The following is a 17,668-nucleotide window of genomic DNA, read 5'->3' as shown; positions in this document are numbered from 1 at the left end:
CTTTTCTATGGCGTTCTGGTCACCTGATATCCCCTACTTTGCCGATTGGTTAGTCAAAGCTCCATCCTTTCAAACAGCCAAGAAATCCACGCCTGCCTGCTTGCAACTGTTTCAATCATTAGGTCTCCACCTCCACGAAGAAAAATAGTCTTTCGTCCCCTCCAAGTCGCTGGTTTTTTTAGGGGCGAATTTCGACACAGAGCTCTCAAAGCCCTTTACCACAGAAGAAAGAATTTGACGTCTCCAAAAGACAGCGCGTTTGCAGTCTTCTAGAAAGTCCATTTTATGTAAGGACATAAAAATCCATTCTAGGGATTATGGCTTCCTGCATTCCGTTGATACTCTATTGCCGCCTTTGCATGAGTCCCCTGCAGGAGCCTCTCGAGGCGCTGTGGACCCAACCTTGGGGGTTGTTCACCATAATTTCCAAAACCTCAGAAATGATCTTGCCATTGTCCTGATGGAAGGTCAAGGACAACATCTCGCGTGGTCTCTCCTTCCTCCAGACAACAGAGCAGATGGTGATGAATTCAGATGCCCCCATGGAAGGGGGGGAGCCCACCTTCAGGATCTAGAGATTTACGGCAAATGGTCCAAACAAGAAGCTTCGTACCACATACATTTTCTGGAGTTAATGCAAGTGTTTCTCTGCCTCCAAACTTCCTTCTTAGGGATCAGGGATCTTCAGTCCTAGTCAGGACGGACAACACCACCACCATGTTTTATCTGCTCAAACAGGGAGGAACGAAGTCTCCAGTTCTCTCAGCCCAGGCGCAGCAGATATGAGAGTGGCCAATTGCCAACAGGATCTCACTAAAAGTGGAACATGTCCCAGGGATACAAAACTAGTGAGCCGACTGCCTCAGCAGGGACACCAAACAATGTTACGAGTGGCAGATCAACGACTAACAACTGCAAAGTGTCTTCCAGTCTTGGGGTTATCCAACCTTAGATCTGTTTGCTACATCCCTCAACAATAAATACAAACTCTTTGCCAGCAGAGTTTCTCAACCGGGATCTTGGGGAAATGCCTTCCACTTCTCATGGGAAGGAATGTTTGCTTACGCATTTCCTCTGTTCTCATCCCAAGGTTTCTCCCGAAAATTAAATGGGAGCCGTGCCGCCTCATTCACATCACCCCGGCATGGGCAAGACAATATTGGTACACCGAGCTGCATTGCTTATCAGAGTGCTCTCCCATTCACTTTTAGCCGACAGAGGATCTCCTCTCCATGAACCAGCGCCTAGTGGTTCATCCACAGATTCCCACTCTTCTTTTATCAGCTTGGCTTCTCACCACGCTGAGCTCGGAGCTCTTCACAATCTCTGGGGAATGCAAGTTAATACTACACAAAGCTAGAGGTCCTTCTACTCTTAAGTGCTACTTGGCAAAATGGAAGAGGTTCTGTGCATTGGGTACTTGAGTCGTATCATCCTTTTTCCTGCACACCGGAGCAGCTGTTACCTTATCTCCTACATCTTGCCAAATCAGGCATGTCCCATTCATCCATAAAGGTACACTTGGCTTTCATTTCGAGATACAGACGTCATTTCGGCCATCTGTCCTTATGGTCCAACAGACTTATCAATGAACTTATGAAGGGTCTTATCAGGACTTTCCCACCCATTAAGCCTTCTCCAGTTCTTTGGCAGTTAAACACTGTATTATCACACCTCATGAGGTGTCTCAGTTCGAGCCTATTCACAAGTGCGTTTTGAAAATCCTTTCTTGGAAGGTGGCTATTCTCTTAGCCATCACATATGGCAAGACGTTTTGGCGAAATTCAGGCTTTCACCATGACAGACCTTACCTTCAATTCCTGGAGGACAGAGCAGTACTGCGCACTAATCCTTCATTCATCCCCAAGGTGCCTTCAACATTTCACCTTAATGAACTGGTGGTTCTGCCTTGGTTCTTTCTAAATCCTTCTTCAACTGCAAAAAGAACTTTACATTCGCTGGACATTAAGCGGTGTCTTAAATTCTATTTGCAAAGAATGAGGACTTTCCGTGAGTCAAGTCAGATGCTCATATCGTTCTTGTCCCCTAGAAAAGGACCGGCCTTAACGCGGGTTAGTGTTGTTCGCTGGGTCTCCTCAGCTATACTCCTCTGCCATGAAACGTCAGGACGTCCCCTGCCTGCAAAGGTGAGGGCTCATTCAACTCCGAAAGTTGCAGCTTCCTCAGCCCTGTTCGCAGGAGTGTCTCTACCAGAGATCTGCAGGGCAGCGACAGGGGTGAATGCCCACACCTTTACAAAGCATTGCTGCCTTGATGGATGGACTAAAGCAGATGTAGCAGTCGCTCAGGCTGCTCTCCGTCGACTCTTTGCATAAGGTATGCTACTGTTCTACTCTCAGCTGTTTTTTTCTTCTATTATACTATTTAACTAATCATTTGATTATGCTGAGCATAAGTCTCTTCTGATTTTTTTTAATCTTTGTTATGCAATTTCACAGAAATTCTACTGACTACTTGAATTCAGTGGTATGTCATGGTGAGATAGTTCGCCTTCCTGCTGTTATTAGTGTTGGATACTGCATACAAGTCTGATTCAAGCATGTGAATCTGTAAAAGATACAATACTGGAGAAAAAAACAAGTTACTTACCTGTACACTGTGGCTCTCCAGTATTGAAATTTGTATCCATTCACATGCAACCTTCCCTCCTCCCCAGTCATGTTCACCTTTTGTTACCTCTATTGTAGTTAGTTTACACTTTTGCTCGAAATCTGAGTTATGGTGGCTCTGCAGGGGATGGGCGCTTCAGGGTCTAAGCTCAGAGTGGCTGAAGTTTAGATGTTTTAAAACAATGTAAGGGGGTTACAAACTTCTATTGTCTTTCAATGAGGTCAATGCTAATGCTTTTAACGCTACTATTATTACTGTTACTGCGGAACTCCCACCATTTTTTTTTTTTTAATATATTTTTATTGCAGGAATTAGCCAAAGTTACATGTCAGATCAGCAACACATTTTCAGGAATACAGTGGTAGACACATCCGATCCCCCGTGGGTACACAGCCATTCAGCCCACAACCCAAGGGTCGGGCGGCGTCCTCTTATGTAGAACACAGATGGGGATCTGGTAGAACGTCAAAGCTGATCCGGATAATCCCACGGGCTTAATCTGCTTTTCTAGATCAACCTAACAGAAAAACTCCCCCCCCTCCCCCCAACAGTCTCATGATTCAACTCCCTCCCCCCACCCAACCCCGCCATCAGTGTGTAGTGGTATGTGTAGAAAGAGCTTATGGGAAAAACCCCAGATGACTGTATTGAGATTCGTATCGTGGACGTCTAACGGGACTCAGGTTGTGCTGCATCATCACCCTCGGAATCGCTGGAAGCGCAATAATCTCTAAGGGCCTGCACTATTGTCTCCCATTCCAGAGCTGATTCTAGCGCCTTCTCATTGTGCTGCCGCCTCGCCAGCTGGTATCGCAGAGTGCTCTCCCCCGCAGCCCACTTCAGAAGTTATTTGTGCCATTTAGCTCCCGTCGGACCAACTCTTGCCTTCCAATTCCTGGTTATCTCCCGTTTAGCGAGGATGAGCCCTAAATCAATAAATTTGCTCGAGATTTTATTTTTAGAGGTATGCGGGAACCAGTGTAAGAGCCCCACCGCCGCGTCGACCGACAAAGTTCTCCCCGAAATCCCATTTAGAGTATCCTCGACCAAAAGCCAATATGAGGACAGTGCCGGGCAGGACCACAACATATGAATGAGGTCTGCCTCAGGCGCTCGGCATCTGGGGCAATCCGCTGAATCTGTGGCGAAATACTGCTGAATCTTCGCCGGGGTCAAGTAAGCCCTTTGGAGTATGTAAAAATGAACCAGTTGAAACCGGGCATGGCATGCTCCCTTCCAGGCTCGGCGCATGAGTTGTGACCAGGTCGTCTCCGGTATCTCTTTCCCTATGTCGGCTTCCCAACGATTCCGCAGTGTGATAAGGGGGGGCAAGCCCTCGTTAATCATCCTGCTGTACAGGCACGTGACTGCCTTTACCGTCCCCGCAGACATCATAACGTACTGACATAACGGAGATGTAGGTGGTTCCTCTAGCCCACTTTTCCAATACGACTGAATCGCTCTAACCAGAGCCGTGTGCAGGAGGAAGTCGCCTCGGGGAACATCAAAACGGTCCAGAATCTCTTGGAATGGCAGTAACGCCCCGTCTTCATAAAGGTCCCCCACTAATTGCAATCCCGCGTCTTCCCACTGTCCGAGGCGCGACCAGTCTCCCCCGTGAGGCAGGGCCGTCAGCATCCCCAGCGGTATTTCTGGTGCATACGGAAGCCTCAGCTGTCCCCGGGCGTGGGCACGATTCCAGCATAATCGAATAGTCTTTTCTTCGAGCGTCAGGTCCTGCAGGGCCAGACGCTGGTGCAGTGCGATGAAGGAAATAACATGCCTGGGCATTCCCGTACCCCTCCCAACCTCCGGGCCACGAAACTCCCTCGCGATTTCCTGGGTGAAAGTCTGCAACTGAGCCGCCAGATAATATTTCTCAAAATCTGGCACCGCAAGGCCTCCCTCTGACTTCGGCCTCATCAGCGTCTTGAGAGCCACCCTCCGGCGGCCCGATCCCCAGAGGAACCCCACCACCATGGATCGCAATAGCCGAAAAGTGGCCGGCGGGATCCAAATCGGAAGCGCTCGAAAGTAGTATAGCAACCGGGGAAGCGCCACCATTTTCAATAATGCAATCCGCCCCGCCACCGAAAGCGGCAGGTTAGCCCAAAATTCCATACTACCACGCAACGCGCGAGTACAGCGGGCTATATTGCCGTCCAGGAGGTCGGTGGGGTCATGGTATATATATACCCCCAGGTACTTGAGGCAGCTAGGTTCCCACCTAATCTCTCTGCTGGTGTCGGGTCTGGGCGCTCCCCTGCGAACCGGGAACAGACAAGTCTTGGCCCAATTCACTCGAAGGCCCGAGACCTCCCCGAAAGAAGTCAGTGCCTCAGCGGCCCTATTCAAAGCGGTATTCGAATCCTCGAGGAAAAGCAGCAGGTCATCAGCATATAGCGAGATATAATGCTGACCAGATAAGGTCTGCAAACCGCCGAAAGAAACCCCGGATCGGATTGACAACGCCAGAGGCTCCACCGCTAACGCGAAGAGCAATGGGGACAGCGAGCATCCCTGCCTCGTGCCTCGTTCTACTGGATATTGTTGGGATATCAGCGGGCCTGCTCTCACCCTGGCTGACGCCGAGGCATAAAGCACCGTGGTCCACCTGACAAAGCCCTCCCCCAGGCCAAAGCGCAGCAACACTCTGCGCAGGTAATCCCATTCCAAACTATCGAAGGCCTTTTCCAGATCGACCGAAAGGACCACCGGGCATAGGGCTTCCGTGAGCGGTTCCCCTAACAAGCGAAACAACCTGCGAATATTCATGGTCGTGTTACGTTTAGGTATGAATCCTGCCTGGTCCTCGTGCACTAAAGAGCGCATGTGTCCTAGCAGCCTCGATGCCAATATGCTGCTTAGGATTTTATAATCGACCGTTAACATTGATAACGGTCGGTAAGACGCCGGGTCAGTTGACTCTCTACCAGGTTTGAGGAGGGGGACCACTAAGGCCTCACACATTGAGCCGGGGAGACATCCCAAACGCTTCGCCTCTCTGTAGACGATCAGCAGTCGGGGTGCCAATAGGTCTACGTAGGCGGAGTAGAATTCGACCGGAAGTCCGTCAAGGCCCGGGGTCTTATTCCTCGCCATCCCTTTAATGGCGCTGCGGATTTCTCCCAGTTCGATGTCGGAGCCCAGGGCCTTCGCCACTTCCGGCTCCAGCGCCGGCATCTCCAAGGGTTGCAAATAATCATCAATCAGGGCGGGGTCTCTGGTCGGGTTACTGCGATATAGTAGTTCGTAGTAGCGCTGATAACAGCCTAATATCTCCGGTTGGGAGTACACCTCAAGCCCCTCTGCTGTGCGCATGGACGTCGTCATAGAGGTCCGGCGTGTGGGATTGGCCAACCATGCCAGTAGCGCGCCCGACTTATCCCCCTCCGTGAGCGACCTAGTGGTGTAGGCCTTATAATCGAAGCAGCGCAGTCTTTCGACTTCCGCCGCCACCGCCTCCCTCGCCGCAGCCGTACGCTCCTGGAGTTCAGGATGGCCGGGGCGGTGAAGTTCCATCTCTCGAAGCTTCCGGTCAGCCGTGGTCAGGTCATCAAGGACGACACGTCTCATACCCACCTTCTTAGAAATACAATAGCCCCTGATCACCACCTTAAACGCGTCCCATTCTGACGCTCTCGATCCAGCGGTGCCCACATTGGTCGCAAAATAATCCGAAATTTTGTCCTCCAGGTCCGCCCTAAAGACTATGTCCTCCAAGATCTCCGGGCGCAATTTCCAGGTGGGCACACTAGGGGTCCCGGGAAACCAACGGAAGTCCGCTAGGAGGGGGTTGTGGTCCGAGATGGTCCTAGTCAAATATTCAGAGCGCACCGCTGCGGACACCAACTCCGCCGATCCCAGAAACCCATCTAATCGCACGTGCAATTCGTGTAGGCCGGAAAAATAGAGTCGGGGTGCTGCGCTCGCCAGATGTCCGTGAGCCCCCAGTGCGTCTGCCAATCCTTCCTCCCTTTGGCCACTCGCCGGACTGGAGAGTCCGGGAGGGGGGGGTGAGAGCGGTCGGCCTCCACGTCCACTACTGAGTTGAAATCACCACCTAGTAAGAGGGTTCCCGAGAGAAAATGAGCCAATGAGCCCGATAACCCAGAGAGGAAGGCAAGCTGATCCACATTAGGTGCGTAAACACAACAAATATTCAGGTCCCTGCCCCCCAATGTGCCGGAGATAGCTACATAGCGACCCTCCGGATCCACTACTGATTTCGTAACCTGCATGGGAACCCCAGCCCTTATCCATATTAGCGCCCCCCTCGCGTAAGCTGAGTATGAAGTGCAGTAGACCTGCCCTCTCCATCTACGTTGCAGCGCCGCCCCTTCCGCCTTGGTGAGATGTGTCTCCTGCAGCAGCGCTATCTGTACTCCTCTACGCACTAGATAAGCGTGAACCTTGTGACGTCTGGACATAGTGTGAAGCCCCCGTACATTCCAAGTGATGCATTTTACATTAGCGATCTCAGCCATTGTCCCATATTGTCCGTCCCGGGCTTTCCCACCAACGCTCAAACAAAAAACAAGCTACAGTCAAGTCAACACTGATGGCGGCCATCTTCCCCAACAACAACCCAATACCCGTCTGAAACAAACCCCACCCCAGAACAGGACCCAAATAGCTCCATCTAGCTCCCATCCAAACCGTGTCCCCAGCAACCCCCGGATCCCCGACTAATCCTGCGGTCGCCACCGCAGGGAAGCCTTAAGGGCTAGGTGCGGGCCGGGCGCCAGTAATGGGCCTTCGAGTCTCGGACCACCAAGACTAATTCGAGCCCCGAGTCAAAAAGCGCCAGCCCGATCGGGGCCCCCCAACCCCATCAGCGGATCATGGCATTAATCGCATCCTCCACAACCCCCGTTGCAAAACCCCCGCCCAAATGGAAGTAGCTCACCCAATCATCCCTGCCCGTCCAGCATGCCCTCAGCCGAGTCTGGAGTAACCACCGGCAAGTGAACACTATCGGTCTCTGACTCCTCTGTGTCTGTGTGAGTCCCCTCGCCGCCGGGTTCCAATTCTTCAACAATGGGGCCGCCTCGTGAACCAGAAAGATTAGAAACCATTTCCAGTACTCCCCGTCGCTCCGCCATAGTCTCCAGAGACGAAGGCTTGCCTGGTTTTCCGCGGCGGCTTCGGAGTCTCTTAGAGCGACGTTGTTGTCCGGGTTCCGTAGTCAACTGGGACGATGAGCCGAAACCATCTTTGCCAGCCCTATATAGTTCGAGCCAATTACAGACTTCCTCCGGGGTATCAAAGAACTGGGTCTTGTCGTCAAGGATAATGCGGAGCCTTGCAGGGAAGAGGAGCGAGTATTGGATACCCTCGCTCCGGAGCTCTCGCTTGACCGCCAGGAAAGAGGTCCGTTTTTGTTGGGTCTCATACGTATAGTCTGGGAAAATGTTCACCTGGCTATTCTCCACCTGATAAGGGCCATTGTGCCTGGCAGCGTTGAGGAGCAGATACCTGTCCCGAAAATGCAATAAACGCGCCACCACCGGGCGTGGGGAGCGACCTTGTTGCGGCGGCCTCGCCGGCACCCTATGTGCTCTCTCCAGGGTATAGAAGGAGGACAGACCTTCCGGAGCCACCGTGTCCCGGAGCCAAGCTTCTAGGTAGGCCACCATGTCGCCATCTTCGATCTTTTCCGGCAGGCCCACCACCCGAATATTGATCCGTCTGTTGCGCCCTTCAGCGTCCTCCGCCCGTTTCTCCAGGGCATCGATCCGGGACAGGGCATCCTTCATCGTCGCGGCCAGAGTCTTCTGTGCTGGCTCCAGAACCTTCACTGAGCTCTCTACCTCCTTAACTCTGTCCGAGAGCTTGCCGTGGTCCGCCCTGAGGAGGCCCAAACTCGTCGCAACCTGGGCGATGTCTTGCTGCAGGGCTGATCGCGTGTTTGCGATCGCCTCCAGGACCCTGTCGAATTGTTGTTGTAGGTGGGGACCTCCAGAGCTCTCCGGGTCAACTCGATCGTCCTTGTCCGGCGCCTCCGTGTCCGAGGCGACCGGGGTGGTCCCTTTGGGCCCCCTTGGTTTCCCCATGGTGGATGAGTCTCGTGAGGGGAAGTTCGGCAGAGTCACCACCAAGTGTGGGCGCCGACTATGGCTCTCCTGGTGCGTGGTCGTCGTGAAGAGGGCCTTCGATCGTCCGCGCCAAGGCCTACCACTTCTCCGACTCTTCGGGACGTGCCACCGCCGTGTCCCCGGAGGCCAACGAGGGAGAGGTGGGGGCGATCGGCGCCAATCTGGGTAGGCCCGTCGGGTCGAGGAAGACCTCGAGTGAGAGTCACCAGTGCTGCCGGAGACTCTATGGCGCCAGGTCGCCGTGCTGCCCATAAAGTGCTCTGGGCTCCGGCAGGGTCAGGTACGCAGTGGCAGGCAGCCGGGCGCCTCTCGTGGTACTGTCGTTCCGCTCAGGGCCTCCGGCCATTCATGACCAGTCTGCGCCGAAAAAGTCAATTAACCATCCATTCAGGGATGGCCGAGGTGCCCAGACACTTCCAAACCGTCAACCGGATGGACGCTTCTCGTAAAGATAGGATGTGGAGAAGATGCATGTAGATCTGCTAGGCTTCCACGGGTCTGGGGTCTCGGCAATGCCATCGAGAAGGTCAGGGCGCCATCTTGGGCTCCGCTTCGTGTTTCTCGCAACTTCGCTTTTTCGTCGGAACAACCGGTTTTTGAGTGTCTCCGGGTGTCTCAGCAGGTCCACTCCAACCCGATCTTCAGTTTGTGGGGGTCGGGGTGCCCCACGGCCCCCGATCGCAGGATAAAAGCGGGCTCAGTCCCGGAGCCGAGCTCTCAGGCGACCATCGCCATCGGCGTCCAAGCCACGCCCCCCTTTCGCAGGGGACTCCTGCGGCACTCCCACCATGACGATGGGGAAGATTCAAGATTGTGAATTCCATAAAAGATATCAATACTTGTGAAGCACAGTGTACAGATAACTTGTTTTTTCCTCCTCGCCCCCACCTGTAAATACCCTTGTTAGAGCTCTAGGGTTGTCAACCAATTATCCATCCCAGATCTTTCTCCTCCTCTTTCCCTTTTTCTATCCTCCTTTACCTTTGATTTCGCTATAAAAATTTTAGTAATCTGTCACTCTTATAGTACATTAATGTGCTACAGTAGAGTAATATTATCTATAAGGCGATACACTGAAATTTTCGTTATATATCTGTACGGTTTAATGTACTCAATTAGCTCCAACAAAAATAAATCTGTTACCTTTATTCCTCACCATGCTGGTTGCCGTGTATGCTAGTTATTGTCTATTTCCATGTCATATGTTAATGGCTATATTCATGCTACAGTATGTACCAATGTATCATTGTTTTCGTTACTACATTTCAAATCGAGATTTTAGCAATGAAAAGACCTGCCCCAAGGTATGATTAAGATCAGTGCCACAATTCCAAATTCATTTTTTGGTCTCTCAGCTTTATGACAGCATTTACAGGCTTAGATTTTAAGTCCTAACTCAAAAATATCTCGATTTCTAAAACTACAAATTTAACTGCCTTCAGCAGAAAATCTTCTAATGTGGCTGATATCCTTCTACCACACGTTTAGTGGTAGCGGTGGGGAACATGGATGTTTCTACAGTAGGGACAAAGAGCTAGACATCGTAAACTTGGTGGGCAACCATAATATAGAAGCTTTATGGGTATTCACAACTATTCCCAATGCTGTTTCAACACTGAATATGCACACGAACAATTAGTGCCAGAAAGAGGCTACTTTAAGTGTAAGTGGAAACAGCCAGAATACCAATGATTTTCCTAGGGGCAGTGTGCTTCCAAGTGAAGAAAAAAAGTCAAGATGCTAGCACCTTAAATATAGTGGTACAATGGAAAATGTTCTGCCCCTGGAAAATGTGCTGGTTTAGATGTGTGCAATCTAGTCTGTGATTTTCATAGATGTAAGTGCAAACTACGAGGGAACTTTATGAAAATTGGCATGAGTTTAGATTTGTAATGTAGTAGTACTTTGTATGCGGACTCTTCAACAATTTATTTTCCATGCCATGTAACTTTACAGACCTTTCTCGGATGTAACCTTTTTCATGATTTGTTTCTTTTTTTTCCCCAGCCGCAAACCCTACAACTGGACTTCCTAATGAAAATCCTGCCAAATTACCACCATTTAAAAAAGACTACGAAGGGTACCTCTACACCAATTAAGAATTGAAACTTCCATCCGTGCATTCTAAAAAATAAATAAATGTCCATGAAGTAGCTTTGACTGCCACTTACATTTTCTTTCTTACTTTGTTTGCTTTATGGCACTTACTGTGCCTGCATTGAGTCTCTTATCTGGCCATACATTAGTAGGATAATTTGTGGGAACAGTATTATTATTTGTTGATTTCTTAACTTATTTATATTTGAGAACATATTTTCCTTATTGCTGCTACCACTATTATATTTTATCTAACGGTGTAAATACATCTTTGCCCAAATAATTGCTTTATTGTGCTTGTCAACAAAATCCAGCGACCCAAACTGCAAAAAAATAAAACAAAATATGATTCTGTGTAGAAACTTATTTTTTAATTTCTTTGATGTTTCTCTTTTCGCTTGGTTTGATTTAATCAGATTCCAGAAATTCAAAATAGAATATATGTAATTTGTGTTGGGCTCTAATTTCTTGTGCCTAAAGGTACTTTGTGGTGGAGGTTTGGTACTATTTAATCAGAGATGCATAACCTGAAGAATTGTTCAGTGTGATGACACGTCATTGCTTCGATCTGCCTTTCAGACAAGTTTTTCATTGTATTCATTACTATTTTCCCTTATCTTCCTGTTGCTGTGTCTTGACTCTTTCTATCCCATCCTAGCACACTCATTCACTTCTTTCTCTTTTCCATGTACCTCTGCCTAAAACACATTAACCTTTTTCTTACTCAGATCTAGCTATTGCCTTGATTCTTCCTCCTATACCGGCTTGTTCTGTTTTTGTAAGGCAGAGGTCTTCAAACTTTTGGATGCCGAGACCCCTCCTGTCAACATTTTGAGGCGTAAGGACCCCCTCCTGACAAAAATTTCTAAACCTGTCGGCAGGGCTACTAGAATTATGAGGCAAGTGAGGACCAAATTACACAACAGGCTTGACTAAATTGTGTTGGAAGAAAATGTAAGTAATGTTATGTGATGCCGCGTATTTTGGGATAGCATTGCTTCATTATTTTGACATTTTTTACACACAGTAACACTGATGAAAGATTTCATCCCATCAGTACCTGTTTATAACCAAAATACAGCAATTAACATCAGAAAGATTTCTAGTCAACCTTTGAGAAGGGCCTTCCACTCCGCAGGAATACGTGCTGCAACATTAGAAGCTCGCCTGGCCCTGGCCAGGAGAGGCAGGGGTCCCTTAAAAACCTTGCAGTTTTGTGCAGAGTTAAGCAGTCTACCCATGCAGCTTTCCTCTTACCCCCTCCCTTCCTTCCCTCTCTCCTCTCCTAATCCCGGATCCTTCTCTCACGTTGCAGGCCATTTTCTTTCACCCCTTTTTACAACATCTGAACTCTCCCCATTCAACCTCTCACTTTAACAATGCACCTCATCTCTCTATAGCACCTTTCTGACAAACATTTAATTTTTTTATAGCGCTACTCATAGTTTATTCACACTCATTTCTGTGATCTGCATGGTACACGTTCTTTGTAGCAGGCACATTAACTCTCGGCACACTGTGTGGGTGACAAGAGTGCCCATGTGAGTGCACGGTGAGCGATGCAACAGTGCGAAAGTAGGGTAAGAGAAGTGACTGCAGGGTGAGTGAGGTGGCGTATGAATTTGGGTGCAGATGCAAGTTCAGAATGGGACGAACAAATGTATGATTGCTGATGGGCTTGTTTGAGTGAGTTGCTTATTGAGCAGTGAGGGGGTCAGATGAGTGAAGTGTCACATGATTGCAGGATGAGTAGTGTACTCGTGTGCCTGCAGGGTGAGGTATAGGGTGAACAGCGCAAGTGCATTGTGAGTGCAGAGTGATCACTGTGAGTGCAGGATGAGCAGGTGAATGGTGTGAGTGCATGGTGATCAGTGTGAATGCATTGTGATTACTGTGAGTGCAGGGTGAATGGTGTGAGTGCATGGTGATCAGTGTGCGTGCACGGTGAGCGTGAAAGTGAAGGGCGAGAATGAGGAGCGAGTTGTCTGAATGCAGGGTGCATTTCCATACACTTGAAGTAACTCAGCATGTTCTTGACGGCGGCATAGGGTTTAAGATCTAAGTTAAACTACTGTGGCATTAATCAGGGATCAAGGGTGGAGGAAATAAATAATGTGCTGATCCTGCAACAAACTTACAGTCCTATGGTTAGTGTTGCCAACAGATTATTTTGATGGCCCAGTCGGTCCAAAAATAAGCAGACACCTAAAGCTGTATTTTAAGCACTTATCTGTGCATACTTCGAACAACAAATATAAATGGAAAGCACTTTTAATTGTGTTCTAGGGCTGCCTCAATGATCCCTGACTGACAAAGAGAAAAAAGGCAGAAAAGTCACATAAAGAATGCATAGATACTTTTGTATTTAAAAGTCTATTTAGTGTCAAGAGGAGATCTTTGCAAGCTCTTTAAACAAAACAGGCAGACATTTTTCTTTTGGCAAACCCTACTTTATATTCCTTTTCATTAAATACATTTTCACACTACAGCAGTAATTGTAAAATACAAATGCAAGGAACAGGCACAGTGGGGGCCCAGGGGGTACTGAAACCAGGAAAAAAACGAAGCCTCTGTAATCTGTTTACAAAGGCATGTAAATATGCAAATGGTCTTTAAAGACCTGTGAAAAACTCTGGCGTGTTGGAGATGACTCCAGACACTGCCCAGCCCAGCCCACAGCTCGAGTTACACTGCAGCAGCAGCCGGGCCGAGAGACACGAGGGAGGAGGGGGGGCTGAAGCCCTTGGGCCTGTGAAGAAGTATGACTGTGAAGGAGTGACCCCCTTTGCATCGCTCCACGGCCCCCCTGGGGGTCGCACCCCACAGTTTGAAGACCCCTGTTGTAAGGGTTACGAAAAACAGAGAAGACTGCAAACTTTCATATAAGTATGTAAGCTTTCTACTTCAGTCCTGCTTTCCTGTACTGCAATTTTCTTACTTTAGTATTTGTGCAATTCCGAACGTTTTAGAAAATGTAATTATTTTTCTTTGTCGGCCTTGATCCTCATCAATAACCAAATAACTACATTACAACTAGTCACTACATTAGAAGAAATGTACTAGAAGCTTCTTTCACAAACTTTTATAAGGGAACGTCTATGAAGTGAATGTTAGCAGATAGGCTTTCATAAACTTGAAAGTCAAAGCTGGCACAATCTCTTTAAGGGCCTCACATTCCCTCCTGTGTTCCATCATGCCCAACAGGTGACAGTTAGGTTAGTTCTTTTTTCTGCTTCATTGCATCTTTAAGCATTGGGATTATCCACAAATAGACTTGTTTGAGGAGACAGAAAACAAGAAATGCCCAGACTTTGCCTCAAGATACTACAAATCATGGGCAAAGGGGAATGTGATTTCAATAGACTGGCCAGAGAAATGTCATTGTGCTCCCCCCCCCCCCCTCCCCAGTCTACTGATAGCGAATGTACTGATAAAACTGTACCACTGCAAGGCCAGGAATAAAGCCTTAGAAAGGCCAAGCCAGTGGTGGTTCATGGATCTCCTACATCTTCCTAAGACACCAAACAAGGATCTGCCGTGCAGAACGGAGCGCAAGTATAAGTTTGGGACTGAACTTGTTCCCCACTTGTCAATTATTGAGCTTAGCAGTCTGGCTTCTGAATTCCTAGAATATGGGCACCTAAACTTCCCATAAGACAGAATAGCAGTTTTACGGGAGGCAAAGCGTCCTTTCACTAGAACATCAAATGCTTTCAGAAGTAGAGATTCTGCTTCTGCTGTAATCAAAACGACTGCGATCCCTCCAGATGCCACAAAGTAATGATGCCTTAGCTTCTTCATCTAGCAATCTCTGGGGGGCGATTTCTATAAAAAAAAGGTGCACCTTGCTGCAATAGCGGCATACAGGAAATATTCTCAAACCAACATCTTAAAGACGGTTGTGGTAAAAGATTTCTTGGATGACAATAAAAAGGTATTCCCTCCTCCTAGATCCCCATCCCCTCCTTGGGAATTGAATATTTTTCTCTTCAAGTTATTGGGTACATCGTTTGAGCCTATACAAATGTTAACTTAGAAGACTGTTGTCTTGCTACAACTAATGAAAAGCATACTTAGTGAACCCAGGAATCTCATTTGTTTTTTCCATAAGTATAGAGTGGTGAAGAGAACTCAACAGGTTTCCCCCTAAAGTGATATCAGATTTTGATTGTCTTTTCCCCCTTCTTTCCAAACCCTTTTACTCCCAACAGAGTGGGTTCCTCACACATTAGTCATGAAAAGAGTGTGCAAGTTCTAACGTCACAGAACTAAAGCAATATGGCATTTGGATCACTTATTTTTAAACCATGGGCCTGTAAGAACTAGCTTGCCTACTTCAGGGCAGTCAAGTTCAAGATGGATAGTTTCTTGCATTACACTTTTTTACCTATTCGTTTTTAAACATCTGCCTGTTAAACCTAAGACACATTTAGCCATGGGAAAGGCTGCTACTACTGCCTCTTTAAAAAAAACTCCCCATTTCAGAAATATGTAAATGTAATACCTCGAGATCCATACACATTTACCAAAAACTGTTTGGGTTTGGACTTCAGGGGGGGAATTTCCAACTAGGAGGTCAGGCCTCTTTGAGGAATATATTTGAATGATAATTGATGCTGTTTTCTTTCTTAGCTGCCTTTTCTTGTGGGATGGCTTGAGATTCTTTTCAGTGTTTGACTATTTATGTTAATTCTCTGGAAGAAGGAAAAATACCTGTAAACCTATTTCTCTTCTCTTTCACATCAAAGTCATAAACATCCCTCCCACCACCTAAGACAAGAAACACTACAAGGTTTTTACTTTTGTTCTGCAAAAAAGGCAGAGTGCCAGATTTCACTTTCATGTCTATGTCTATCCGCTAACATTTTTCTTCATTTCTTTGCCCCTTTAAAAAAGGTTTGTGAAAGATGTTTCTGGTCTTTTTTGCTGCTGTAGCGACTGTTTAATTTGATCCCTTTTTTTAGGAATTAAATTTGCCCATTTTTAATCCATTAATAGTCCACAGTTTTTTTTTTTTTTACTATTTAAGTATACCTTTCTACTGAAACGTTTTGTGCCTGTGTGTGTGTATATATATATATATATATATATATATATCTTTTTACTATTGAATATTGCTAGGGGTGGGACCGATTAGTGCAAATTACATTCATGAAGTTGCCCCTGGAAGAGAGCTTCCTTCTTCCCTATGCTCCTGTCTCCAACTCTGGATTCATTACCCTGGATTTGATGCGGGATCCTTGTGGTTCCAATCATCAATTAATTTTTACACACTTAATTTTATTAAACTGTACATTACCAATTTGCTTTTTAGTCAATATTCTTTTGCCAGCACAGTCAACAATTCCGATTTTCATCAGAAAGACAGCGATCCATTTGGAAAATATTAATGGAAAACCACATCTGTGTTCTTTTCCGAAGGCCATTACGATCATTTGAGTGCTTCACTATAATGTATTTCTTTATACAGACCTGTTTAAGGGCAGACAAGGAAAAAGCTGAATATAGGCAATACAGTATGACAAACGAACATAGTGCTCCTTTAGGCTAATTAGCTGAACACATCTCTGGTGTATGTTGTCACTTATCCAGACAGCAATGAGTGATGCTGAACATTTCAAATGAGACCTTTCATTAACTAGGTAAGTAATATTGGTGTTGTACCACTTAGCATCCCTTAGGATAATCCAGATTCAGAATTTGTCAGAGAACTACATCTTGGAGATGGCAGAAAGACTGGAAAATAAAAAAATGTTCTATTCACAGCTTGCTTATTAAAAGGTATTTAAAGCTGCAAAGTTCATGTTCAGTTTGTGCAACCCAGAACTTTGAGGATGCTGGATGCTAACAAGACATTATGAACAATGTATGCCTCCAACGGAAGCGTTCTATGTATAAAAAGCTGATGTCGACTTTACTCGAGCTCTGATCCTCTTGGACTTGTCAGCGGCATTCGATACCGTTAATCATGCAATATTAATGGAACGCCTTGCTGCACCAGGTCTCTGAGGAGTAGCCTTAAAGTGGTTTCAATCCTTCCTAGTAAATCGAACACAATCAGTGTGTCTATCACCTTGTAAATCTGACACTTGCAACCTCAATTGAGGAGTTCCGCCGGGTTCTTCACTGTCGCCGCATCTTTTTAATGTATATATCCGACCCCTCATAACCACGCTCCTTCGAATGGGGATACATATAACTATGCGGATGATATGCAGCTGATCTTCTCAATAGATGACTCCATACAATCCAAGGAGTTTCTTAAGGGTAGCATGCTTTTCATCAGGAACTGAATGAAAAAAAGCAGCAAAAACTTAATTCGGATAAAACCGAAATCATTATCCCAAACCTAAAACTTCAGCACTGGACCCCTACTCATTGGCCCCAAAAAATGGGACCGGCACCCGCCCCTAAGACTTCGATCAAAAGCATAGGTATTCATTTTGACTCTGAACTCACTTTGAGCTCGCAGATCGGGCGGTCACCTCTGCCTGCTTCTTCCAACTTAGGAAACTGAAAAATCAGAAGGTTTTTTAGCAGGGAAGCTAGCATCCATCATCATCGCCTTGATCCTTTCCAAAATTGATTATGCTAATGCAATATACCTAGGCCTCCTGCGCAATCAGTTGCACCGCATATAGCTGATACAAAACCAGGCAGCAAGAATCATCTATCAACAAGGCAGACGCTGCCACATCAAACCGCTGCTGAGGGAACTGCATTGGCTCCCTGTGGAGCAGCGCTCCATGTTTAAAACAGGCTGTATACTGTTCAAAGCCATTCATGGCACTGGCCCTGAGTTTAGTGCCTCAAAAATTCATAGATACTATCCTACGTGCATG

General features: G+C 47.2%; 1 protein-coding gene across 1 annotated transcript in view; it reads left to right on the top strand.

The window, feature by feature from the left end:
• The window catches only part of DCTN6 (dynactin subunit 6), a 178,557-nt gene extending 167,369 nt beyond the window's left edge, over window positions 1-11,188 (top strand). Inside the window, exon 7 of the mRNA XM_086961709.1 lies at window positions 10,737-11,188. Within this exon, the coding sequence (XP_086817835.1) occupies window positions 10,737-10,835 (99 nt within the window). The 3' untranslated portion in view covers window positions 10,836-11,188. The remainder of the gene's footprint in view (window positions 1-10,736) is intronic.
• Window positions 11,189-17,668: the final 6,480 nt, after the last annotated feature.

This window comes from Lissotriton vulgaris, chromosome 3_1 (genome assembly GCF_964263255.1).
Source record: "Lissotriton vulgaris chromosome 3_1, aLisVul1.2, whole genome shotgun sequence".
NCBI classification, from domain to species: domain Eukaryota; kingdom Metazoa; phylum Chordata; class Amphibia; order Caudata; family Salamandridae; genus Lissotriton; species Lissotriton vulgaris.
The sequence above is the reverse complement of the archived record's forward strand: the minus strand, read 5'-3'. Positions and strand labels throughout refer to the sequence as shown.